At 39.6% G+C, this 27,633-nt stretch overlaps 1 protein-coding gene across 2 annotated transcripts; it reads right to left on the bottom strand.

Annotated features, from left to right (window-relative positions):
* Positions 1–1,499: 1,499 nt before the first annotated feature.
* On the bottom strand, positions 1,500–23,481 carry LOC115230996 (glucocorticoid modulatory element-binding protein 1). 2 transcript variants are annotated; one of them, XM_029801090.2, is made up of 7 exons: positions 22,494–23,481; positions 15,682–15,893; positions 12,720–13,084; positions 9,949–10,020; positions 6,703–6,825; positions 3,896–4,018; positions 1,500–1,874 (listed from the first exon to the last, which is right to left on the bottom strand). In XM_029801090.2, exons 2-7 carry the CDS (start codon positions 15,891–15,893, stop codon positions 1,525–1,527), a joined length of 1,245 nt encoding a protein of 414 aa, XP_029656950.1. In that variant the 5' UTR covers positions 22,494–23,481; the 3' UTR covers positions 1,500–1,524. The 2 variants fall into 2 exon arrangements, with proteins under 2 accessions (XP_029656950.1, XP_029656951.1); XM_029801091.2 differs by lacking the exon at positions 9,949–10,020 and having other exon boundaries at positions 22,494–23,472.
* Positions 23,482–27,633: the final 4,152 nt, after the last annotated feature.

Raw genomic sequence — 27,633 nt, 5'->3', positions numbered from 1 at the left:
TCTGACATTCTGTCAAATATTCACTAGATTTTTAAATACTTTTATAAACATTGAAAATAAATGTTTATGGTACGGAGGCGCAGGAGCGGCTGTGTGGTAAGTGGCTTACTTACCAACCACATGGTTCCAGGTTCAGTCCCACTGCGTGGCACCTTGGACAAGTGTCTTTTACTATAGCCTTGGGCCGACCAAAGCCTTGTGAGTGGATTTGGTAGACGGAAACTGAAAGAAGCCCACTATATATATATATACATATATATATATATATATACTATATATATATATATATATATACATATATATATATATATATATACACATATATATATATATATATACACATATATATATTATATATATATATACACATATATATATATATATATATATACATATATATTATATATATATATACATATATATATATATATATACATATATATATATATATATATACATATATATATATATATATATATATATATATATACCATATATATATATATATATACATATATATACATATATATATATATAATACATATATATATATATATATACATATATATATAATATATATATATATATAATATATATATATGTTTGTCTCCCACCAACATCGCTTGACAACCAATGCTGGTGTGTTTACGTCCCCGTCACTTCACGGTTCGGCAAGAGAGACCAATAGAATAAGTACTGGGCTTAGAAAGAATAAGTCCTGGGGTCGATTCGCTCGACTAAAGGTGGTGCTCCAGCATGGCCACAGTCAAATGACTGAAACAAATAAAAGAATAAAAGAAAGGTACAAATCTTGATTTCTAATAAAATTCCTAGTATATTTTTCTATCCAGCTTTAAAAATCTGGTTTTGTTTGTTGGTTTTTGTTAAAAAAAAGTTGTTATTGTTTCCTGTTGTCTTTTTGGAAAGAGATAAAAAAATAAATAACTAATTTATGAATCGAGTGTAGAGCTTGAACATAGAAAAATAAATGCCTGATTTGTGGATCAATTAGGGGTCTTGGTGAACAGAAATATCGAAACGGTGGGTACCAAAAGCAGTGAAACAACACTTGTATTGGTGTTTGCATTGTAAGCTGTTTATATATTTTTAAAGTTCCCTTCCAGGGACATCACAGCTGGTGAACAACTGTAATTGTAAATTCCATTACAATTGGTGTGGTTTCTGCAATGAATTAGCAAGAATTATGAGACACGCCTCCAAAATATTAATATCTAAAATTTGAGACGGTTTTAACAAATTTCACTTTGATTGTTTTATTTTGGGTCATTTTTCAAATTGCTGCCTTTTTTTTTTAAAGTTTTTTACACAAAATAAACCCCCATTTTCCATGTGCCAATCAATTATTTTTGTCTTTTTCTGTGCTGTAATAATAATAATAATAATAATCATTAACTTTGAAGAAGCTTAAAAAATACATATTTACATAAGAATACAACCAGGGAATGCTTTGCATATAAAATAAGCCATTGTGAAGATAAGTTTTTTTTTTTTTCTCAATAAAACTTAAGAAGTTGATCGAGCCTCTTCCACACTAACGGGGCTCCGAGTCCTACTCGTAGATTGATTGTTAGAGGTTCCGTCTAAAATTGCAGGATGCATTGTAAAATGTCCTGATGAATTTGAAGATGAAGATGCGCAGAGAGTTTTTACATGGACAGAGTTCATGTTCTCATGGTAAGTCAGCTGGCTGCTGTCCGGACTAGGAGACGTAGAATGCATAAGCAAACTACTACTGTCTGCTAGAAGGCCTTGTCGTTTGGATTTACTAATCTCCAATAAATGGTCAAAGCACTGAGACTTCCTCTTTAGTAATTCCTTCTTGTGTTCCGCTTCGGCAACTCGACGTCGAAGTTCTAAGAAAGAAAAGATAAAGAAAATTCATATAAGCAGAGTAATTCTAATATCCTCTCTGTAAGAAAATTTATTTAACCCTTTCATTACCAACACGGCTGAATCTGACTCTGCGTACAAATGTCTTGTTTTTATACGTTTTGAATTAAAATCTTCCACCAAACCTTAATCACAGTTTATGTTCCTAGCACTAGCTGAATGAAAACGAAGTTATTTTACTAAATTCTTTGTCATATCTAAAGTAATTGAAAGAAACACAGAGCATCTCAACAGAAATACAGTAACGAAAGGGTTAATCATCTGGAACAGTGGTTCACAACCTTTTTAATATCCAGGCTAGATCCAAAACCTATAATATTTTTTAAGGGGTTTACAGCAAAAAATGTAAAACACAAATGAATTGAAGAAAAATTTATTATAATCATAGTGGGAAGACTGTCAGAGTCCATTAGAAGGATATTTGAAGGTCACATGTGGCCCTGGGGTCCGCAGTTGAGAACGACCGCTAGTATAGATATTCAGATATATATCAAGGAACGAGGACTATATTTTAGGTGCATTCCCTTCTTTTCATTACATTAAAAAAAATTATTATTCTTTGAATATTAATTGAAAAAATAACAAATAAAAACCAAAAACATTTTCTTTACAGACTGGCATGGGGCAGTACTGTTAAGAAATTTGCTTTGCAACCATATGGTTCCAGGTACTGTCCTATTTCAAAAGACTTTGGGCAAGTGTCTTCTACTATAGTCTAAACAGGTCAGAGAACTGTGCCATGCCCCAATGTCGACTTTGGCATGCTTTTTACAGCGGGATGCCCTTTTCTAACACCAAACACTTTACAGAATATGCAGCATACATTTTTGTGGCACCAACATCAATGAGGTCACCATGTCACTCACAGGACTAAGCTCTCCATGAACTGAATGAGACTAGAATAGCTGGGGAGGCAACTTTAAAGCTAGGAAGAGCCTGGAACAGTGTCTTGCTGCAAAGGAGATACATGGCTACTTGTATTATATAAGAATAGGTGGAGGCTGGGTGGGCAGAGGTTGCAAGGATGTACAGAGAGAGTGAGGGATGGTTAGAGATAGGGTAGGGGTGTTTTGACATCATAAGCACCAATATGAATCAAAAAAGAAACAGACTTAATGATGAGATGTGAATCATATATCATCATTATCATTTAACGTCTGTTTTCTATGCTGGCATGGGTTGGATGGTTTGACAGGGACTGGCAAGCCAGAGAGCTGCACCAGGCTCAAATTGTCTGTTAGGTGAGGGTTCTACGGCCAGAGGCCCTTCCTAATGCCAACCACTTTACAGAGTATACTGGGTTCTTTTTACCTGACACCAGACAATGTAGCTGCTATTAAAGAAACTTATATATATATATATGTGTGTGTGTGTGTGTGTATGTATATTTTTTTTCAGGCCCTTTCTTCCAGCCATTTCATCATGTTGAACCGTTAATCCCTACATATTTTTTCTCCTCTTAATCCTTTCTGTCAAAGAGCATAGGCTCGAAATGTCAACAACTTTTCCATTCGTTCTGAGCATTAAACTAATATACCTGCTTATTGTTCCTTTACCTGTCTTTGTCTTTTGTTTTCTGTAAATTTGATCTAAATATATTATGTATGTGTGTGTGTGTGTGTCCCCGTCCATTTGTTTTACATCCATAATAAAGGATGCAATGTCTCAGCAACTAACAACTGAAGCAGGTAGTTTGTTTCATTCTTCAGCAACTCTGAGTGTGAAAAAATGTTTTCAAAAGTCGTGGGAGCTGAGCTGTTTACTGACTTTGTAGACATGCCTACATGTGTTAGACACATGGAGCTCAAAAAGACGCTCAAAGTGGTTGTTAAAGAGGTTTTATTTAAAGACAAACAAATTTTTCTTTTTAATTACCACAATAACAGCTTGAATCACCCCCCCCCCCTCAACGAAAAACCTAAACTTACAAATTTCAAACCAATACCACCAAAGAAAATAAAACGAAAGAATGTAGACACTTTACCTTCCATTTCTTTATCAAGTTTATCTTTCTGCCGTTCCATGTCAGTCTTGTGAGCTGCCAACCTGTATTTCAGTTTCGATGTCAAACCCAGTTCACTGACAACTCTAGAAACCTTCCGCACTTCTGCAATTCATAATTAAGCATATGGAATAACACTAATTTCAAATTTTGGCACAAGGCCTGCAATTTGGGGGAAGGAGATAAGTCAATTACATCGAGCCCAGTACACAATTGGTACTTACTTTATCGACCGCAAAAAGATGAAAGGCAAAGTCAGCTTTAGCCGAATTTGAACTCAGAACATCAAGCTACTGGGAAAGACTGAAAGTATTAAACCTCTTCTCCCTAGAGCGGAGGCGGGAGAGATATGCGGTGATATACATCTGGAAAATCCTGGAGGGTCTTGTCCCAAACTTTGGCATTCAAAGTTACCCCAACCGCAGAACAGGGCGCCACTGCATGGTGCCAAAGATTCCAACATCACCATCAAAATACAGGTCCAGATACTGCAACAGCTTGGGTTTCAGAGGACCACAGCTCTTTAACATCCTCCCTAAATGCCTGAGAGACTTACATGGTGTGGATGTGGGTTTCTTTACAACTAAACTGGATCTCTTCTTGTCGGGAGTCCCAGATGAACCTACCTCACGACAGGAGACGCAGATGCGGGCAGCAGCATCGAAATCCCTTGTTGATCAAGTGCCATGTATCAGAGGTGGATTTACATATTAGTGTATCTCATTCAGTGGTGGTGCCCCAGCATGGCCGTGGCCTTCGGGCTAAAACATTTTTAAGGATTTAAGGATGGACGAAATACTGTGAAGTATTTTGACACAAGGCCAGCAATTTCAGAGCAGTGGAAAGTGGATTACACCGACCCTGGTAGCATTTGAACTCAGAATCTACAAACATGAAATGCAGTTAAGCATTTTGCCCAGCATACTAACGGTCTTGCAATGATATGGAATGATATTACAATGTTATTATTATTCTTCAAATCAATTTTCAGTAATAAAACAGACTTGAAGGTTTTGATACCAGAAAAGAAATTCTTTCTCAATTTGTTTTATGTCTTTTTTTGTCTCTTCTTTTTCCAGGCTTTGACATCTTACATTAACTGAGGCAGTGCTCTGCAATCAGACGGCCTTCCTGTCATCAAGCCTTACCCGGTTTTCAAGTAAGAGTTCTTTTATTTCCCATCCAAGTCCTACGACTGGCACCCTGCAGTTGCCAGTGCCACTGGACTGACTCCTGTGCAGGTGGCAAGTAAAGAAACACCGTTTCGACCCTGTGCTTGAGGAGACCTATTGAGTCAAGTACATCAACATCAAAAATCAATGGAAATTGTAGTTGTGATACCAGTGCCGGTGGCATGTAAAAAGCACCATCCGAACGTGGCCAATGCCAGCGCCGCCTTGACTGGCTTCAGTGCCAGTGGCACGTAAAAAGCACCAACCGACCGTGGCCGTTGCCAGCCTCCTCTGGCCCCTGTGCCGGTGGCACGGAAAAAGCACCCACTACACTCACAGAGTGGTTGGTGTTAGGAAGGGCATCCAGCTGTAGAAACACTGCCAGATCAGACTGGAGCCTGGTGCAGCCTCCTGGCTTCCCAGACACCGGTCAAACCATCCAACCCGTGCTGGAAAACGGACATTAAATGGTGATGATGATGTCATTGAAAGCATAAAGTGAGCAATGATTTGTTGACAAGGCAACTGACTACAACACCACAGTTTGTAGCTCACGACTTTCAAAAGATATTTTGCATGAATATAAGACAGAATTTGTCAAAGCAGATTTTTCTATTACCAAATGTCCTTTGTGTCACCCACACACACCTGTTTCTAAGCAAGACAATATTTTTCCACCGCCAGACATGTTTTCATGGAAGATTGGAAATAAAGGACACTGCTTGTACAACAGTGATACTCGTTTACAACTATTGCATTGAAATTACACACTATCACCTTAAAAAGGGAGACACACACTGAATAATGTAGTCCTAAATACACAATGTTCAATAAAAGACAGGACAGTCATGGCTGCAATAGGTTAGAGCAGTGTTTCTCAACTGGGGTTCCATGAGAAAGAAATAAGCCAATGCTAATTTCATGATCATAATCTCTATATATAAAGCTGAAGTTGTCTGTGTATGGCAGGTTTGGGTAGCCTTCAACTAACACTATCTCCTCCAAGACCCTGCGGTGCAAATTGACCAAAATTGAGAGTATGATAGAAGAAGGCTTGCTCTTCCTTCCGTAGAATAAAAAATTCAAATCGGACTATGTTAACACCAAAAATGTGATTTTTTTCTATGAAAATCCCTATTTTTTACGATTTTTTTTACTGCTGTGTCGCCATTTTTTGATGTATTTCAAACAGAAAAATGTTCACTTAAAGAGAATAACAAGCTACATAATGCAAAATTTTTACTTTTCAAAAATTCCAATTCTAAAGGGTCAAAACAAACCCGAGCAACGCCGGGCGATACTGCTAATATTACTATAAATGTACAACATATTATTGGTTATTGTAATATAGACATCATCCTATCTAACCTATTATATTATCAAAAAAATATAACAACCATATATATATATATATATATGATATTTACTACGTGAACTACGATGAAAAAAATATGAGAAAGACATGGTATATAATTTTTTTGTGCAGGAGTTCCTTGAGACATGTAATTTATTTTAATGGTTATGCAAGGGTAAAAATGTTGAGAAACCCTGGTTTAGAGCCTAGGTACGCTCATTCAGGACTGATCTGACATTGATTTATAACAAAGTTAAACTTACCTTCAAGTGGACATTGGTTTCGAATGAGCTTATATTTTATATTGTCCAAGGTGTTCTTAAATTCCCGAAATATTTCATCAGCAAGTCCGAGCTCAATGATTCCTTTCCAAAATAGCTGACTTTCTACAAGAGACGAAAAACACGAACATCATTTCTTCAAGGAATAACAGTAAACAATTATACACTCAATGGAAAGTTTGACTCCTAAGATGTATATATATATATATGTATATATATATAAATGAAAATGTAATAGAATTTAGAATGTAAAAATTAATTTAGAATAGAATATTAGAATCAACTGTAAGAGAATTCAAAAAATTCTTCTGGACTATTTCACTTGTTTATTTTTAGTGGTTTAGCCCAGTGGTTTTCATATGACCCTTGGGGGTCTATATAAGAGTTTGTTATTTAAAATTTAACTGCAATAAGTTGGTTATAATTCTACAATACACAAAATATTTTAATATTTTTATACAATCCCTAGTAATATTTAATTATAAAAATACAGTAGGATTTCTTTTTTATATGCAGTGAATGGCTATTGAAGTCCAGTAGAATAAAATAGGAATCAAAAGGGTCCATAGTAAAAAAAAAAGGGCTGAGGACCACTGATTTAGCCAGAGAAGAGTAGCACCCATGATCCTTTGCAAGACTGATAGGAGAAAGAAAGGAAGTTGTCATTTGAGAGATCTGGCCTGAGCACTGGCACAGAATGGACACTAACAAAGACACCCAAAAGCCAAGTGGTGGTAGTGCTAAACCAGAAGCTAAAGTCTACCCCCCAAGAACGAGATTAGTCCTTCCAAAGGATTTCATAGTTTACTCTCCGTGCTGGTGGCACGTAAAAGGCACCATTCGAGCGTGATCGTTACCAACGTCGCCTTACTGGCACCTGTGCCAGTGGCATGTGTAAAAAGATTCGAGCGAAGTCATTGCTAGTACCGACTGACTGGCCCCATGCCGGTGGCACATAAAAAGCACCCTCTACACTCTCGGAGTGGTTGGTGTTAGGAAGGGCATCCAGCTGTAGAAACTCTGCCGATCAAGATTGGAGCCTGGTGTGGCCATCTGGTTTGCCAGTCCTCAGTCAAAATCGTCCAACCCATGACAGCATGGAAGGCGGACGTTAAACGATGATGATGATGAAAGATTTGGCTGACGTAACTGGCTTTGCATCAGTTACAACAAGGAGAGTTTCAGTTGATAGAATCAATAGAACGGCTTAATGGGGAAATTAATGTGCAAGTGGCTGAGTACTCCACAGACACACGTATCCTCAATGTAGTTCTCAAGGAGATGCAGTGTGTCACAGACTGTCATGACTGACCCCTTTGAATCACAGGTACAACTCATTTTCGTAAGCTGAATGAATTGGAGCAATGTGAAATAAAGTGTCTTGCCTAAGGATACAATGTGGTGCTGGATATTGAACTCATGACCTTACGATTGTCAGCCGAAAACTTTAACTATGAAGCCACGCACTTTCAATTCGTTGACCTGAGGCTGTGGTGGACGACAATTAAACTAAGGTGTTGTGCACTGGAATTGAACCTGAGATCACACACTTGCAAAGCACACTTCCTAACCACACAGACCTGCCTGGTGATTACAAAAAGAGAAAAAGAGATTGAATGTAATGAAATTATTTTGAGTGTATTCTAAGCGAAGAGTAAGGAATAAAGACATCTGAGGGCTTCAGATGAAGTTCACTGAGGCAGATTCTAAGGCTGGGTGCACTTCCTGTTGCCAACCCTAACCTGTTTCCAAGCAACATAATATTTCCCCATCGGTTAGTCCATATTACTCCGTCAGGAGCATAGGACTGGTTTCCCAGTTTCTCTGGAAAATATATTCCTCATGGTCCACCACAGGATTGCTCATTCCTGCCAGCTGACTGGAGCAACGTAAAATGAAATATTTTGGTCAAGAACACAGTGCATGGTCTGGTCCAGGAATCGAAACCACAATCTTACAATCATGAATCCCACACCCTAACCACAAAGCCATGCACCTCCCCATAGCCAGATATTTTTTCATGGAAAAACTGTACATAAATGATGCTCATTTGCAACAGCACACAATGTCAAAACAATGACACAGACACGTCACAAAACAGACGTTAAAGTGATGACGACAATGATGGTGATGTTATATTAGTTTGTTTCCATCAATCCTCCCACACTTTGTAGATTATGTTTGTTGTTTGCTTTGTTGCACAAAATAAAGCAGAGAAATATGGAGAGGGAGAGAGAACTGAGATTTGCAACAGTTTTGCTGAGTAGAAGGTAACCTCACTGGTGCTGGTGCCATCATAAACTGTACCCCATTCACTCTGCAAAGAGGTCGGTAAACAAGCAGGGGTATCCTAAGGTTGAAAGGACCCTTTATTCTTACTGAGGACATAACAACCTGCCTAGAGCTGGCACCATGATAAAATGCACCCAGTACATTCGGTAAAATGATTGAAGTACATCCAACCATAGATACCTTGCCAGTACAAAATACAAGAACAAGGTGCTTTCCTGCAACTATGTCAAAGAGGGTAGTAATTCTGCAAACTGTGGCAACCCCTCTAACTCCTGACAGCATGGAAAGCAAACAATGATGGCAAAGATGACATTCTAATTTGTCTCCAATCAACTCAGTTGGTTCGTTTAGCTTTCATTAGTATTTTCCCTCAATACAAAAACCACTAAGATATCTTTAGCTTAGTCAATGCCAGTAAAACAGACTAACATAGAAAAGCAAACCTCCAGGTGTTCAAATGTCATTGCTTTTCATCATCATCATTGTTTAACGTCCGTTTTCCGTGCTAGCACGGGTTGGACGATTCGACCAGGGTCCAATCTGATCTGGCAGTGTTTCTACAGCTGGATGCCCTTACTAACACCAATCACTTTGTGAGTGAGGCGGGTGCTTTTTATGTGCCAGGGGAGGCTGGTAGCGGCCACGATCGGTTGGTGCTATTTACGTGCCACCGGCACAGAAGCCAATCAAGGCGGCGCTGGCATCAGTCACGTTTGGAAGGTGCTTTTTACGTGCCACTGGCACAGGGATCACGACCACATGTGCCAAATGATGATGGTGATTAATAACAGAGATACTAAGGAGTTTATTTATCAGTGTGAGAATGTGTCTTGGTAAGTATTTCATGAAACAAGAACAGTTGTTAGTTGATGAAGTACAATGGCTATGTGGTTAAGCTACTAGAGCGATGATCACAGTCGTGAGCTCAAACCTTACCAGAGCCACCGGGCTGTGCTCCAACATAAGCCATCTCACCAGTAGAACTAGCACGAGGAAATGTCTGTAAAACTGCAAAAAGAAAGAAACAAAACCAAAAAAGACTCATTTTGACTTATTAAAACAAAAAGAGTTTTCGAGATAAGCACAGCACTGAAGTATAGAATATTTAATTTGGCACTTGACATGAAATGTCAAGTGTCCGCAACTGAAGTGTTCAAAATACATTCCACAGTAAACCTTTTTCAATAGGATAAACCAAACAAACTACAGGACCAAATATCTTCCTTTAAATATTGTATTCAAGAAACAACTCAAGGCCCTGAAGATTGAGGCTTCAAGGGGCTGCAAAGAATTTTTAGAAATTGCTTTAATTAAGGACGTGAAATATGTAAAACAAGAAGTAAAGAAAATAATCTTCATGGAAACTAGAAAGGAGTGGTTGTGTGAATAAGAAGCTTGCTTCCCAACTACATGGTTCTAGGTTCAGTTCCACTGTTGGGCACCTTGGGCAAGTGTCTTCTACTATAACCCAGGGTTGACAAAAGTGCCTTGTGAGTGGATTTGATAGGCAGACACAGAAAGAAGCTCATCGTGTGTGTGGTTTGTTCAACAGGATTTGGCAAGCCACAGGGCTGCATTGCCCTTCAATTGCAGCTTTGGCAAAGCTTCTTTGGCCAAATGCCCTTCCTAATGCCAACCACTTTACAGTGTGTACTGGTGTACTGAGTGCTGTTTTGTGCCTCCAACACTACTTGGCTGTTAATTCAATGAACAGTCAGGGAGAAGACCCATCTATCAAGTGGAAACCCATTCAAAGTGAAGGAGAAGAAATCGCATGGATCAAAAAATTGAATCATTGTTGTCAAAAATCAACAAACATCCAGTTAAAAAATGCTTCAAGCATTTGACAATTAGGACAGCCTTTCAACAGAAGGCGAAAACAATTCACTTTTGGAAAGATTGTAAGAATATAAATAAAACCCAGCAGGAAACCATTCTTGTGATAATATCTTTTATCTTTTAAGGCAGCACGCTGGCAGAAACGTGAGCACCCTGGGGGAAATGCTTAGCAGTTTTCATGTCTTTATGTTCTGAGTTCAAATTCCACCAAGGTCAACTTTGCCTGTCATCCTTTCGTGGTCAATAAATTAAATACCAGTTGTGTACTGAGGGTCAATCTTATCGACTGACCCCTTCCCCTAAAAAATTTCAGGCCTCGTGCCTAGAGTAGAAAAGAATATCTTTTATCTTTTATTTGTTTCAGTTATTAGACTGTGGCCATGCTGAAGCACCTCCTTGAAGAAATTTTAGTACTGGGGTCGATTTGTTTGACCCCAGTACTTTTCATCTTAAGCCTGGTACTTATTCCATCGGTTCTTTTGCTGAACTGCTAAGTTATGGAGACAAACAAATCAACACCAGTTGTCAAGTGATGGTGGGTGACAAACACACACACACATAGATACAACAGGCTTCTTTCAGTTTCCGTCTATTAAATCAGTCCATCCAGAGCAGGGTTTCAGTCAGGCTGAAGCTATAGTAGATGACATCTGTCCAAAGTACCACACAGTGGGAGTGAACCTGGAACCGTGTGATTGGAAAGCAAACTTCATACCACACAGCCACGCCTACACCCAGTCTAATATGTATTTCTTTATTGCCCACAAGGGGCTAAACATAGAGGGAACAAACAAGGACAAAGGGATTAAGTTGATTACATTGACCCCAGTGCGTAACTGGTACTTATTTAATCGACCCCGAAAGGATGAAAGGCAAAGTCGACCTCGGCGGAATTTGAACTCTCAACGTAACGGCAGACGAAATACCACTAAGAATTTCGTCCGGCGTGCCAACGTTTCTGCTAGCTCACTGCCTTAACTACACCCAGTGTAATATAGTAATTAAAATACATTATTTGATTGGCTCTACACAGTTTCCACCTACCGAAGTAGACTCACAAGGGGACCAAAGGTTTCCTGAAAAAAGTACTCTTCAAAATTTGCACCAAGAATAAGCACAAGGTAAAATTACTACCTGCTTTTATAGCAAGTTGATGCAGGTAGTTTATCCTGTCCTCCGACTTTTAGTTCATCCAATTGAAATAACTGTTATTTATGGGATGACCCAATATATATGTGTGTGTGTGTGTGCATCTTTGTGTTTGTCCCCTAGCACTCATTAAGAGCCAGTGTTGGTTTGTTAACATCCCTGTAAGTGGTTTGTCATGAGTCAATGATAGAATAAGTACAAGAGTTAAAGTACTGGGGTTAATTAGTTCAACTAAAAATACCCTTTAAGGTAGTAACCCTTGCATGGCCACAGTCCAATGACTGAAACAAGTAAAAGATTAAAAGATGTGAATTTCTAGAAGAAGCAGAGCTTAAACAAAACAAACAAAAAGAAAGAGGAAAGAGTTAGGTTCTATGGTAGATTGCCTAATAAAAAGGAACCAGAAGTGATCATCATCATCATCATCATTTAATGTCATTGTTCTATGCTGGAATGGGTTGGGCAGTTTGATAGGAGTTGGTAAGGCTGGAATTGCACCAGGCTCCATTGTCTGTTCTTGCATGGTTTCTACAGCTGGATGCCCTTCATGGCACCAACACCAACAGGGTCACCAAGCAATTTGCAAGGCAAAACTTCTTGGCTTGGAGGACACGGGAAATCGTATTGAAGCAGGAGTGGCTTTGTGCCAGTTGAGCGTTTGAAAGATTAAGAGGCACAAGGATAGATGTTCATTAGTTAATAAATAGCAAATTACATACCATCAGGTGGTTGTTGTTGTTGTTGCTGCTGTTGTTGTTGTTGTTCTTCAGTGTTTTCAGCTGTCACAGCTCTATGCAGAACCTGTACACTTGGTTTGACATCGGGGTCATCTTGGTTTTGAGATTGATTAACATACGTATACTGACTTCCTACTGCTTCAGCAATTTTGCCAGAAGTCTGTTCAGAAACATAGAGATAATTGTTTTCTTTAATGCTAATCCCAGTCTCTGCCAGCAGAGTTGAGATTGGGGCCAAAGTGCCATCATCAAATACCATTGTCTTCAAAGGTGCGTGCGGTACACAGCGACCTGTACACATCTCTTGGTGATTAGTAAAATCCAACTGTCCTGATTCAATGTACTTCCTGAAGGGAATGAAAGTGAAGACATTTAGAACAACTCTACACCACTTTATACATTTGTATTATCATCATCATTATTATGTAACATCTACTTTTCCAAGCCTGAATGGGCCACACAGAATTGGGTACTACTAGTGAACAGTGGTCCTGGTGCGTGCACACGTGCATCCGCGCTAGCTCTTCATAAGTAGTCGATCCAACAATGACTTTTTAACCCTAACCTTAGTTTGTTTATAAAAATAATTTATTTACTTAGTTTAAAAATTATTTAAGATTGACTACTTACGACTAGCTACTGCGGATGCGCGTGTGCACACACCGGGACCACTGTTCGCTAATAGTACCCAGAATTTGTTGAGGCAGATTTTCTACAGCCCAAATGCTTTTCCTACAAACACCACATGATGTCAAGACTAGGATACACACACACACAAATACATACACACAATATAATAATGTGTAAGATGCTGAGCACTCCACAGACACAGGTACCTATTTCTTTACTACCCACAAGGGGCTAAACACAGAGAGGACAAGCAAGGACAGACAAACGGATTAAGTCGATTAGATTGACCCCAGTGCATAACTGGTACTTAATTTATCGACCCCGAGAGGATGAAAGGCAAAGTCGACCTCGGCGGAATTTGAACTCAGAACGTTGCGGCAGACAAAATACCGCTAAGCATTTCGCTTGGCGTGTTAATGATTCTGCCAGCTCGCCACAGACACAGGGACCCTTAATGTAGTTCTCAGGAAGATTCAGCACGACATGGAACGAGGCAAGGCTGGCCCTTTGAATCACAGCTACAGCTCATTTTTGCCAGCTGAGGGGACTGGAGCAACATGGAGTAAAGTGTCTTGCTCAAGGAAACACTATACTGCCAGGTATCAAACTCACAAGCTTACAATCGTAAGCTGAGCACCCTAACCACTTAGCTATGTGCAAGAGTAGTGATGGGGGTAGAAGTGAATGTAGTAAGTGAGGACCAGGAGTGGAGGGGCAGCTTGAGACATAAAAATGGTAAAAGTGATGTCTTGACTATTAAGTGTTGTTTGTATCAGCAAAGTATACAAATCAATAAATTCTATACAAAGAGATTCTTTAATTTCCCAAAACTTTGCTTGTTTATAAACATGAAGCATTACTGCATTGATATCATTAAATTTCTTAGAATAGATTAACATGTGGCTGTGTGATAAGAAGCTTGCTTCCCAACCACATGGTTCCGGGTTCAGTTCCACAGCATGGCACCTTGCACAAGTGTCTTCTACTACAGCCTCAGGCAGGCCAAAGCTTTGTGAGTGGATTTGGTAGACAGAAACTGAAAGACCATTGTGTATGTGTTTGTGTTTATGGTCCTGTAACTTAGTGCTTCAGCAAAAGAGACTGATAGAATAAGTACCAGGCTTTGAAAAAAAAAAGTACTGGAATTGATTCGTTCATTCGACTAAAAATTCTTCAAGGTGGTGCCTCCATTCCAAATAAGGTAAAAACTGTGATAAAAAACTTTAACCCTTTCGTTACTATATTTCTGACCGAAATACACTCATGAGTTTCAATTAAATTCTAAAATAATCATGAATCTAGGCTTGTTTCATTAAATAACTGTAACTTTTTTACTTATCAACATATTAATGTGATATTTGGAACATAATTAAAGAAAGGGTTCTTAATCAATTCTATTGCATAACTTTTGTCTCAAAGTGACTTTAATTACAGGTAAATCCACGTAAATTGAGCAAAAAGGTAAAAATATTAAAATTTTTAATTGAGCAAAAGGTAAAAATATTAAAATTTTGTTTAAACATCACCATAGAAAATGAATCATCAGCTAATATTCAAATGGGTATGCAACAAAATTTTGATAAAGAAGAATTGTGCACATCACTATATCATCTGTTGAATTTAGTGCACAACAGGTGTACCATAAAGGTGGAATAAAGTGAAATACTGGAATCCACCGTAAATTTGACTGAACTAAAGAAATCGGTCAAAAAATAATATACGGCCCTGGTTATGGTATGGAAGTGATAAATTCCAGACCACATCGTTCCCTAGGCCATGCTGACTAACATTATTTTCCCTGTATAAAAACTAAATCCACGCAGTACTCAGTATTTGCTTCACAAATTTTCCGAAATCTGAACCCCCATTTTGTGTTTGTTTACATTCAGCGTAAGTTTGTTTCCGCATTGATCACTTCAAACAATAACGTCCAGACCACATCATACCCTAAGTCATGCTGACTAACATTAGTTTCCCTGTATAAAAACTAAATCCACAACAGTACCCAGTATTTGTTTCACAAATTTTCCAATTCGGAATCAATGCTTGATAACATGAAACTCCTATCCATTTTCAAAGTTGAAGAAAAATCGATGCCGAAAAAAATCTCCCAAAATTCAGGGAATTAAAATTACACGTCGATCGTTGTACAAAACTGTAGATTAACTGTTTACAAAGCATAATCACATGTTTTCACGAATGTACTAAAGAGATTTGCTCTGATATTCTCATTTAAATATGAATAGGTAAATTCGGGCGGGTTTGGGCGGTTTGGTAACGAAAACTTTAATGAAACAGATCAAAGATGAAATACCTGAGTTGGATGCCATTCATTCGAACAGCATTCTTCCAGTCTTTAAGCTTTTCTTTCTCGCCCATGACAGAAAACAGCTTCGGAGAGATAAAACGGCCTTCAAACTCAATACATTCTCGGTGAATGCCAGGACAAATAAATTTCTCCATATGTAGTTTACCAACCAAATTTCCACAGGTGACTGTTATCACCCCTGCACTATCTTCAGTCATCTGTAAGAGAGAATTGAATTTTACTAAGATAACAAGTAGAAGCTGTTAGATAAATACATTTTCAATAGGCTGCAATGAAGCATTGCTGTCAAATTTTGGCACAGGGCCAGCAATTTGGTGGGACTGGGCAAGTCAATGACAACCCCTGTACTCATTTTATTGAAAGGAAGAAAGGCAAAGTCAATCACAAAAGTTTAAAAGGCAAAACCTCAGCAAAATTTAAACTCAGCACATAAAGACAAACAAAATACCTATTTCTTTACTACCCACAAGGGGCTAAACACAGAGAGGACAAACAAGGACAGACAGACGGATTAAGTTGATTACATCGACCCCAGTGCGTAACTGGTACTTAATTTATTGACCCCGAAAGGATGAAAGGCAAAGTCAACTTCGGTGGAATTTGAACTCAGAATGTAAAGACAGACGAAATACTGCTAAGTATTTAGCCAGGTGCGTTAACGTTTCTGCCAGCTCGCTGCTTTAATATACAAAATACCATTATGCATTTTGCCTGCTGTGCTAACAATTCTGTCAGCTCGCCATTTTTGGCTGCAACGAAATATTGAATGCAATTTCAATCAAAAGGATCATCATCATCATCATTTAATGTCTGTCTTCTACAGGGTGTGCCAAAAAAATGTACTCGCATTTTGACTCTCCATAACTCACTGGATTTTTCATTTCTTTTTGGATCAAATTGATCCTAATAATGGCAGAAGTATGACAAAGATTTCAAGGAGAAAATTCATGAAAAAGTGCGACTTGGAAGCATTAAAACATCGTGGAAGTGCTAAGACAATTTGAAGTGATTTTCAGAAAGATCCACCAGTGCAATGCAACACTGCTCGCATCCAAGATAAGTTTGAATCAGATGGAACTGTGTATGACATCCATAAGGAACATTCAAGAAAGTAAGAGAAAAGGAATTGTCCTAAAGGAAGAAGAATTGATGGAAATCCTTCACTGTTCCCCACAAAAATCTGTATGACAAATGACTCATGAGAGCGGAATCCCTAAATCAAGCACCCATCGCATTTTGAAGGGAGTCCGTTGGAAATGTTACATGTGAACATTAAACCATGCTCTAAATGAAGTTGATTTATCCATTTATGCATTTAACCATCAATCTTGTTTCTAAGACAATCAACAATGCATTTATTGTCATTTAAAGAGTACATTGGGGGAGGGTGGATACCTGGATATTGGCATGGATTGGATGGCTTGACAGGACCACCCAACTAGCCAGAGGACTGTGCTGTGTTCCAGTGTATGCTTCGGCATGATTTCTACAGCTGGATACCCTTCCACAACAAACAACCCATTAAATTCAGTTTCAAATTTTGACACAAGGGAGGGTCAGGTCGATCACATCAACCTCCACAGTGCATAACTGCTATTTCTTTTTTCAACCAACTTCAACTTAGAATATAAAGACGAATGAAATGGTGCAAAGCATTTTGACCAGTGAGCTAATGATTCTGCCAGCTTGCTGTCTGAAACAACTCATTAACTTCAACCAATGAAGTTAATGAGTTCCCTAGTGAGAACAAGTCTCCTTTACGGCAGCGAGTCATGGCCGATGAGGGTGGAAGATATTAAGTAACTAGAATCCTTCGATCACCTCTGTCTACGCCGCATCTTTCATGTCCGATGGTATCACTTTGTCTCCAACAATTCGGTGCGACAACAGTGCAAAATCACCTCCCTCCAACAAGTCATTCTAACGAGACGTCTGCGTTGGCTGGGTCATGCCCTCCATCATCAACCAGGAGAATTCATCTACGAAGCAATTGCCCCAGCTCCCCTTCAGGGTTGGCGAAAGCGGTTGTGGTGGACAACGAAAACCTGGCTGATGATAGTCAAGGCTGATCTGGAACCCAACCTAGACCCCATATCTACGGCATTCACCGCTGGAATAAGGAGTGGTTGGAGATCATATGGTCGTTAGCCCCAAATCGCCAGGTCTGGTCAGCGTTTGTGAGAGATGCAGCATTGAGGATAAATGAAGCCAGCTCATCACAACCCGGGTGAATGCAGTCTCAAGACAAGAAAAGACAATCGTGATGATGGCTTAACTGTCTTCATAGGGGTTATCCTAAGACATTAGTCCATGCTCTAAATGAAGACAATTTATCCTTTTATGCATTTAACTATCAAGCTTGTTTCTAAGACAATACTGAGATATTTAACCTTTGAGTTACCACATTTCTGTTGAAATACATTATTTCACTTTACACATTAACTTTCTTTTAAATAACAAAGAATTTAATGAATTAACTTTGTCATTTTTAAGTTGTTGTTTCCAACATAAATTAACATGAAATTTAAATGGAAAGTTTTAACTTAGATGATTTTAAAATGGGAAGTCTGTACCATAAAGCCAGGGGCAATGTCAGATGGTTTGGTATCATCATCATCGTTTAACATCCGTTTTCCACGCTAGCACGGGTTGGACGGTTCGACCGGGGTCTGGGAAGCCAGTGACTGCACGGAAGCCAGTCACGGCGGCGCTGGCATCGGCCACGTTTGGATGGTGCTTTTTATGTGCCACCGACACAGAAGCCAGTCAAGGCAGCGCTGGCATCAGCCATGTTTGGATGGTGCTTTTTACGTGCCACCGGCACAGGTATCACAACTACTATTTCCATTGATATTTATTTCGATGTTCATGTACTTGACTCAATAGGTCTCAAGCACAGCGGGATGTTCTGGAATCCAAGGTACTTTGAATGGGCAGGGGCTATGTGGAACTGGTGCAGGAAGCAGCCCAGGTCTTTGCAGTCACAGCATATCTTCAGAGATCTCAGTCCTTCGCCATTGCCTCTATGAGGCCCAACGCTCTGAGGTCATGCTTGACTACCTCATCCCATGTCTTCCTGGGTCTACCTCTCCCCGTGATACCTTTAACTGTTTGGGAGCGGCACTTCTTCACACAACTTTCCTCGTCCATCCACAGTACATGACCATACCATCGCAAGCGTCGCTCTTGCACACCACATCTGATGCTCCTTATGTCCAGCATTTCTCTCACGGTGCTTACCCTCTGTCGTGTGCGCACACTGGCATTACACATCCAGCAGATCATGCTAACTTCATTTCTTTCAAGTCTACGCATGTCCTCTGCAGTCACGGCCCATGTTTCACTACCGTGAAGCATGGCAGTTCGCACACATGCATCATACAATCTACCTTTCACTCTGAGTGAGAGACCCTTTGTCGCCAGTAGGGGTAGGAGCTTTCTAAACTTAGCCCAGGCTATTCGTATTCTAGTGGTGACACTCTCTGAGCATCCACCTCCACTACTAACTTGGTCACCCAGGTAGCGGAAACTATCAAATACTTCTAGTTTCTTCCCCTGGAGTGTGATGGAATCTGTTTTCTGAGTATCTGTGGTGTCTATTGTCCCTGTGCATTGGCCGCACATGAAAGCTATCTTATCAGTTAATTTCCCTTTGATGTTGCTGCACCTCTTATGCGTCCATAGCTTACACTGGGTACATCTTATGGAGTTTCTACCTACACCTTTCCTACAGATCGAGCAGGGCCACCTGCCCGAGGGTGTGTGTGCTGAGTTCGCCATTCTGCTTAATATAACTTTGGTCTTTGCTACATTTACTCTAAGGCCCTTTGATTCTAACCCTTGCTTCCACACCCGAAATTTCTTTTCTAGTTCTGGTAGTGATTCTGCTATGAGATCAGGTCATCAGCATAGAGGAGCTGCCAGGGGCAAAGTGTTTAAATAGAAACCGAATTACATGAGATTTCAATTGGTCAACACCAACATAATATATATACCAATACATAAATTTACAGGTTTTTCACTAAATACTTTGAAAATCTTGATTATATTGAAAATTTATAGGAATACATAGACAGGCTACTTGTTAAAATGCAGTTAAAGAAAGTGTGAAGCAAGAACCGTGCTGGACTACATGGCAATACAGGAATTACCATAATTGATGGTATAAAAGATGCACAGCATATTCAAGGGGAAAATGTTTAGGGCATTAAAGGAACATAGCATACAAGATCTGCCCATCCTTGTTTTGGGGTCGATAATAAGTACCAGTGAAGAACTTGGAGTCAATTTAATTGATTTATTCTCTATCTCTAAAATTCCTGGCCTTGTGCCAAAATTTAAAAATTATTATGACGATGAGAGCAATGCATGCCATCAAAGTGATGGTGGGGTACAAATATACGAAGCCCTATATACTATCTGATAAGGATACACCAGGCACATACATAAAAACCATGTGTGTGACATGGTGACCTCATATCAAGATGAGCAGCACATGACCTCACAGGTGGAACCCACTTATAATTTTCTTCAGGTCGAGTTCATCCTGCTTAAAACATCCCTGAATAAGGGTTAAGGATGATGGGTGAAACACTTCTCAACACATGGTTATGAGGCTTCCCCACTATTTCTGCTTGTGATAAGAGATGCACATAGCATCAGCCATTAAGTGACATGCACAACTGGTTATAGTTAAGCAGCTGACAAGCAAATCTGTGGTATTGAGCAGAATATTTGCTGTAGCCCATCTTTTACATCAAGATAAAACATGTACATGTTAACACTTCCAATCAATTATGATCAGAAGCCATGAGAACCACAGCCTGGTACTGCATCAGGGCATACAGTATTATTATTAATTGGCAAACTAGCAAAAAAATCTTTAGCATGTCAGGCAAATTGCTTAGTGGCATTTCTTTTGGCTCTTTCCCTGGTTCTTAGTTCAAATACTACCAAGGCTGGCTTTTTGCAGTCACCCTTCTAGGGTTTCATAAGATAAATATCTTTTCTAATCTAGGCAGAAGGACTGAAATTTTTGGAGAGGGGGCCAGTCGTTTAGATCGACTCCAGTGCGCAACTGGTACTTATCGACCCCAAAAGGATACAAGGCAAAGTCGACCACGGCGGAATTTGAACTCAGAACATAAAAGACAGACGAAATACTGCTAAGCATTTCGCCTTTCATAAAATAAATTCCAGCAAAGCACTGATATCAACATATTACCGTATTTTAACGTGTATAAGGAATCTATTTTTGTCAAAACTTAGTTTTAAAAAATATGGGAGTTTCTTACACACGGATAGTATTATAATCCTTATTTTTTCCAAATTTTAAGAACCCCAAAATTAGGGGGTTCCTTATACACGTTAAAATACGGTCTTTTGTTGCCAGTTGAAATCATTATCACTTTTATAATTTTCTTTTTATAACGGGCTAAAAACGCTTTAGTTTGACCCTTACGGTTACTCTCCGGTAGTTTATTCTGCTTTTTTATGTTCAAATCCAGCCCATGTCTCAAAATTGTTTTTTTCCCTACTTTCTGGGTCAATAAAATAAAGTGCTATAAACAACTGCTACCCTTCCTGCAAAAGAAAAAAAAAGAAAAAAATCTGGCCTTCTGCCTGTGTTAGAAATAACAACTGTTATTTCTCATTCCTCGGTGAGGAAGCAGACGGGAAGAAAACACAACTCTAGGCAGAAGAAGAGTTGTTTAAATTCCATGATAGGTGTGAAGGTAACAAGTGCTTGCTTGCACATTTATTGTTGTTGTTGTTGTTCCACAACTCTGCCTTTCGTCCTTTCCGGGACGATAAAATGAAATAGCGGTCAAGTCCTGGGGTCGGTGTAACCAGCTGTCCCCATCTGTCCCCTTTTCTGGAAATTGTTGGATTTGTGCCAAGATCAGAACGAATTATTATTATTGTTGTTATAAAAATATATCTAGACAAAAGTTTTAAGAGCCAAATATAACCAAAAAATTCTCTAAATGTGTTTAGTAAAGAAAGATCACGTTCGCAAAGCACAGGTCGATGACATACGGGTGCGTTCGGGGTCACTACCTGCTACAAAAGAGTAGCTAAATCTCCCTCAAACGAAACTCTTACCGTAGGACACCGAATAACGTATTTTATTGTGAACTATTCAAGTATTTTGGTGGACTATACGAGTATAATTGCTGTCTTTACTTGACTTATTGCGGTTCTTTTGCTCCTACCATCACCTTTCATCCTTTTCCGACGAGTTGTGTTCTAAAGCCCCGGGGGTGGGGGAAAATGCTGAGCGATATTTGTTGCAGTTCTTTAGGTTCTCAGATCAAATCCCAGACTAACATTTTGTCTTCCATGGGTCGATTAAATAAGTAACAGTCAAGTACTGGGATCGATCTAATCCACTAACCACCTCCCCATAAAATGTCAGGCCTTGTCTATTCGTAGAAAGAATTATTGTTATTATTATTATTATTATGAAGGTGGCGAACCTGCAGAATCCGTTTAGAGCCTCGCAGTGTTACCTCCGGGTCTTTACGTTCCCAGTTCAAACTCCACCGACGTCGACATCAATCCCTCTCCCCCAGCATCCCTGAAAACTGAGGCCCTTGTCCTTAATCGGAAATTATTATTTGATATGCAACGACGAGAAGGTCATGGATGGAGAGACTTTTCGATTAAAGGCATGCTGTATCAATAAGAACATAACGGAAAATAATACAAACAATAAATAATAATAATAGTAATTGCATGTGTGTGTGTGTGTTATATGAAGAACAAAGAAAGAAAAAACTTGGTTTTATACCCACCTTTGATTAAAAGTATGACAGGTAGAGACCAGGTGAGCAGCAGGGACGGAGATTAGTGAGGATTCGTGGGGAAGACGGAAATAACGGATGAAACCAAATAGGGTGGTAACATATAATACAGAGAGGAGGAAGGAATATATATATGTGGGTACATCATTGATTCTATTGTCTTGCCTCCATAACTTCAATAACAACACTGACCAGAGAGAGAGAGGAATGCTGCAATGACCATATATATATATATATAGATATATGTATATATAAATGTGCCCACCCACACAGAGGAGAGGGGAAACTATTATCGTACAACAGTTGGGAGAGAGAGGAAAAGTTACGTTGTCATGAAAGAACTTAGCAAAGTTCGATCGATCGATTTTGCGGGAATTTAAGCGATTATATCATATATTTATTACTTTGTTAAGTGGTGTAGGTATATTTTGTGTGTGATTATAAAATAATGTCGTGAAATTCTAAGAGATTTGAGGGAGAATGGTGTCTTTTTTTGTTTGTTTGTGGAGTTTTTGTTGTTGATTTTTTTCTTTAAGGTCGACGTTTTTGAAAGAAATCGGGAGAAAAGAAAATATGGCGAGAAAAAAAAAGGGAAAGAGTGTTCTAAAGGAGAGGAAAAGTTTGATGAAAGCATGGTAAGAATTGTGGTTTGCGCCTGAAGACGGTAACGTGCCCCATTTTAACGTCGAGAAACAAATATGGACGTTGCTTTGAACGGAAACGGACACTGACGTCATTGACGTTTCCCTTACGTCACGACTCGGTGTGACACGTGAGCGTTGCGTTCCGCCAACCCCGTCGCGAGTTCGTCGCCGCCTTCGCCGTCATCGTCGTCGTTTTAACGAAGTCGTTGGGTGACGTTGGTTTTGAAAAGGAAGAGGAAAAGTAAGAGGAGAGAACAACAGAGAATGGTTGACCTCCTGTACCTAGATCTCACCTATACAAACTACCTGTTGAAAACTTCTGCTTAGAATGGAATTAAAGAGTATTGCGAGCTGGCAGAATCGTTAGCATGCCGGGCGAAATGCGTAGCCGTATTTCGTCTGCCGTTACGTTCTGAGTTCAAATTCCGCCGGGTTCGACTTTGCCTTTCATCCTTTCGGGGTCGATAAATTAAGTACCAGTTATGCACTGAGGTCGATATAATCGACTTAATCCATTTGTCTGTCCTTGTTTGTCCTCTCTGTCTTTAGCCCCTTGTGGGTAGTAAAGAAATAGGTATTGAATTTTAAAAATCAAAAAAAGAATAACCAGGGGAGATAACCCGGACAAGTAATTTATAAAGATTAGTCTCCCCTGGAAGAAGTCTTTTTTTTTTTTAAGTACAAATTAGAAATTGTAGGGCTCAAAGTCGAACACTGAAATTATCCAAGTGATGGGAATTCATTCACTCTAGAGGAACTTTAAAATATAAAAAAACAAAAGAGTTAAGTCTAGATTAGCTTAAATTTGGTTCGGCAGATAGGGATGCTCCCAAAGTGTCCATTGAACGAATTGCTTGTACTATAATGTGCTTAAATGTATAGTTACAACCATATGCCCACGTCATTACTGGTTTTACATCGGAACCACGATTCATTTTAAGCAACGCTAACGTGCACACCTGTTAATCTGAAAATTTACCTCGTTTTCTACATCCCTCGCAATCCACATACCCTATAAGGACATACTCTATAATCTGTCCTGTTCCATAGTTTGCAGCGGAATTCCTCGACAGCAGATTGGTGCGTTTGTCCAGTATGTTGCCACGTACCGCTCACTATATTTCGCCACAACAAGACCTCGAAGCTAAATCGATTCTCTGACATAATTTTTGAATGTTATCACAAATGCTACAAAACTTTCTCCAACTACATGAAATCGTCATAATTTTTACTGTACAAACTAGCTTGTCCCTTTACTAACTGGTACTTATTTAATCGACCCCGAAAGAATGAAAGGCAAAGTCGACCTCGGCGGAATTTGAACTCAGAACGTAGCGGCAGTCGAAATGTTGTTAAGCATCTCGCCCGGCGTGCTAACGTTTCTGCCAGTTCGCCGTCTTTCTTCCTTTATAACCTGCTTTCTCCTTAATGACGTTTGCTACTGTTGCCTCTCCTTTTTTCTGTATTGTTTAACAAACTACCTAACAACTCTAAGGCGAGCACAATAGTCTTTACCTCTCCTCTCTCTGAGTTTCATTCTGCTAATTCCTCTTTAATTTCCCCGCCTCGTTAACCGTTTCTTATCTTCCCTCGAACATTTTCCTTAGTACCTCTATTATGTTTTCTATAAACCTTTACTTATGAAAATACGACCTTGGAATCTTCCTTCCAATGAAGGTGATCTGCTTAATAAATTAATTCGGACCTATGTTATTACACACCCCTAAGACATCATGCACCCTTGTTACATAAGAATGTGTCTACGGCATAAGCCGTGGTGCACATGAAACAGCTGTCGAGACAAAACGATTACATAACTTCTTCCGTTTACTTCATTCCGTACTCTGTATTTAATATTCCATGTAAATATACATTAAGCCTACTTTATCTGCCTTTACTGAAAGGAAATGGAAGCAGCGTTAATTCATATCTGAATTTATTTTTTCGTATGCATTGTCCGGGCACATCCACACATAGTTTGCACGTGAACTGATGAAATGATCCATCTCAGATCCTGTTCGGTTACGTGATGTTGATAAGCCACGAAAATGGCGAAGCATCAATGTCCATCACTCCTGGATGGTATTAGAGGGGAGTTATCTTGCCTGTCCATAACGTTCAGGTGTTTTAACACCCGGCACTTTGAGAGAGTCTTCTCCACCATGTCAAATCGCAGCCAACCGGTATATACGTTAAGTATGTGTGGTTGATAATGTTATTACACTAGCGCTGCTTCTATCTTATATTTGAAACACATGGTTCCGAGTTCAGTCCCACTGCATGATCGTAGCCTAATGAGTGAACAAGTATAAGATAAAAGAACACACATTTATTCATAGAACCCACTTACTTTCCATTCCCTCTGCCAGCGCATCACCTGACATACCCGGTTCTCCTAGAAGCCAAAGTATAGGTGTCTACATTGGACCGATTGCGCCCAGAAGAGGCTATCTTTTTACTTGTTTCAGTCATTGGCATGTGGCCATGATAGAGCACTGCCTTAAAGGGTTTAGTCGATTTAATTAATCTCAGTACTTATTTCTTTTTTCAGGTTTATGTTCATACAAAGGGCTTCTTTCAGTTTCCATCAACCCCACCCATTCACAAAGTTTTGGTTGGCCTGAGCCATATCAGAAGATTCTTGTTCAACTAGACGCTTACACTTCGAAATGAAATAATTTAAATAAATTAAATAAATGTAAAATATGATAAGAGTCGAGCGGTTGTCTGCCCTTGGTAAGTCCTGTGCATGTAAACTTTCTCCAGCACTCTCTATATGACCTGGGAGGGCCCTTACCCCACTTCCACCGTCAAGTAGATTACTTCCATGACTAGATTTGGGACTAATACTGGAACAGTTTCCTGTTTCCTTCTCCAGTCAGGTGGGATTAGAACCCAGAATGTAGGCAGCTGGAAGATAACTCATAAAGCATCTCTGCCGACACGCCAACGATTCTACCACTCTCTCACCTGCAGCCTGACATGCTATGAACTGTTTTGTTCAAGAACACAACGCGCTGCTCGGTCCGGGAACCGAATCCACTACCTGACGATTGTGATTGCAACACCCTAACTTACGATGCCATTTGTGCAATCTTTCACTGAAATATGTAAACATCAGCGAGTTTTCAAAAAAGATAAATAACAATAATAAATTGTGTAGTAAGAAACCTACTTCCCGACGACGAGCAAGTGTTTTTTACTATAGCCTCGGGCCGACTAAAGCCTTGTGAGTGGAGTTGATAAATGGAAAGTGAAAGAAGTCCGCTGTGTATATCTTACATGTTTGTTGAGGCGGCGAACTGGCAGAAACGTTAGCACGCCGGGCGAAATGCTTAGCGGTATTTCGTCTGCGTTACGTTGTGAGTTCAAATTCCGCCGAGGTCGACTTTGCCTTTCATCCTTTCGGCGTCGATAAATTAAGTACCAGTTACACACTGGGATCGATGTAATCGACTTAATCCGCCTATCTGTCCTTGTTTGTCTCCTCTGTGTTTAGCCCCTTGTGGGTAGTAAAGAAATAGGTATTTCGCCCGTTGCTACGTTCTGGGTTCAAATTTCGCCGAGGTCGACTTTCCCTTTCATCCTTTCGGGATCGATAAATTAAGTACCAGTTGGGTCCATGTAATCGACTCGCCTCTTCCCCACCCCCAAAAAACTTCAGGCCTTGTGCCTGTAGTAGAAAGGACGATTATATGTTTTGCGTGCGTGTGTGTGCGTGCATGTCTTTGTGTCTGCCTGTCTCCCACCGCTCTACAACCGGTGTTGGTTTTTTTGACATCCCCGTAACTTAGAGGTTCGCAAGAGACCGCTAGAATAAATATTAGGCTTTTAAAAAAATAATTACTGAGATTCATTTATTCGACTAAAAATGAAATGGATTCCGTTGTAAATCAGAATTGCGTGTGGGATGTTTACTTCTTTCGACGATAACTTTATTTTTATTATCTTTTATCAAACTCGCCGCAAATCAATCAATATTCCTTCAAAACCTCAACTTTCCGAAAGAGTTCAATACAGTTTCCACAACGAGGCTAGTCTAGCAAGCACATGACATAGCCGTGTGGTAGGAGGTCAACCATTCTCTGTTGTTCTCTCCTCTTACTTTTCCTCTTCCTTTTCAAAACCAACGTCACCCAACGACTTCGTTAAAACGACGACGATGACGGCGAAGGCGGCGACGAACTCGCGACGGGGTTGGCGGAACGCAACGCTCACGTGTCACACCGAGTCGTGACGTAAGGGAAACGTCAATGACGTCAGTGTCCGTTTCCGTTCAAAGCAACGTCCATATTTGTTTCTCGACGTTAAAATGGGGCACGTTACCGTCTTCAGGCGCAAACCACAATTCTTACCATGCTTTCATCAAACTTTTCCTCTCCTTTAGAACACTCTTTCCCTTTTTTTTCTCTCGCCATATTTTCTTTTCTCCCGATTTCTTTCAAAAACGTCGACCTTAAAGAAAAAAAATCAACAACAAAAACTCC

This window comes from Octopus sinensis, unplaced genomic scaffold, assembly GCF_006345805.1.
Source record: "Octopus sinensis unplaced genomic scaffold, ASM634580v1 Contig17052, whole genome shotgun sequence".
Lineage (NCBI taxonomy): Eukaryota > Metazoa > Mollusca > Cephalopoda > Octopoda > Octopodidae > Octopus > Octopus sinensis.
The sequence above is the reverse complement of the archived record's forward strand: the minus strand, read 5'-3'. Positions and strand labels throughout refer to the sequence as shown.

Excerpts from the sequence above, each read along its gene's own strand:
- LOC115230996 (XM_029801090.2), bottom strand. The coding sequence starts at position 15,893 with ATGACTGAAGATAGTGCAGGGGTGATAACAGTCACCTGTGGAAATTTG. Across the intron at positions 13,085-15,681 it reads ATGAATGGCATCCAACTCAG|GAAGTACATTGAATCAGGAC; the intron begins GTATTTCATCTT and ends CATTCCCTTCAG. Across the intron at positions 6,826-9,948 it reads AGCACAGCCCGGTGGCTCTG|AAAGTCAGCTATTTTGGAAA; the intron begins GTAAGGTTTGAG and ends CGTCTCTTGTAG.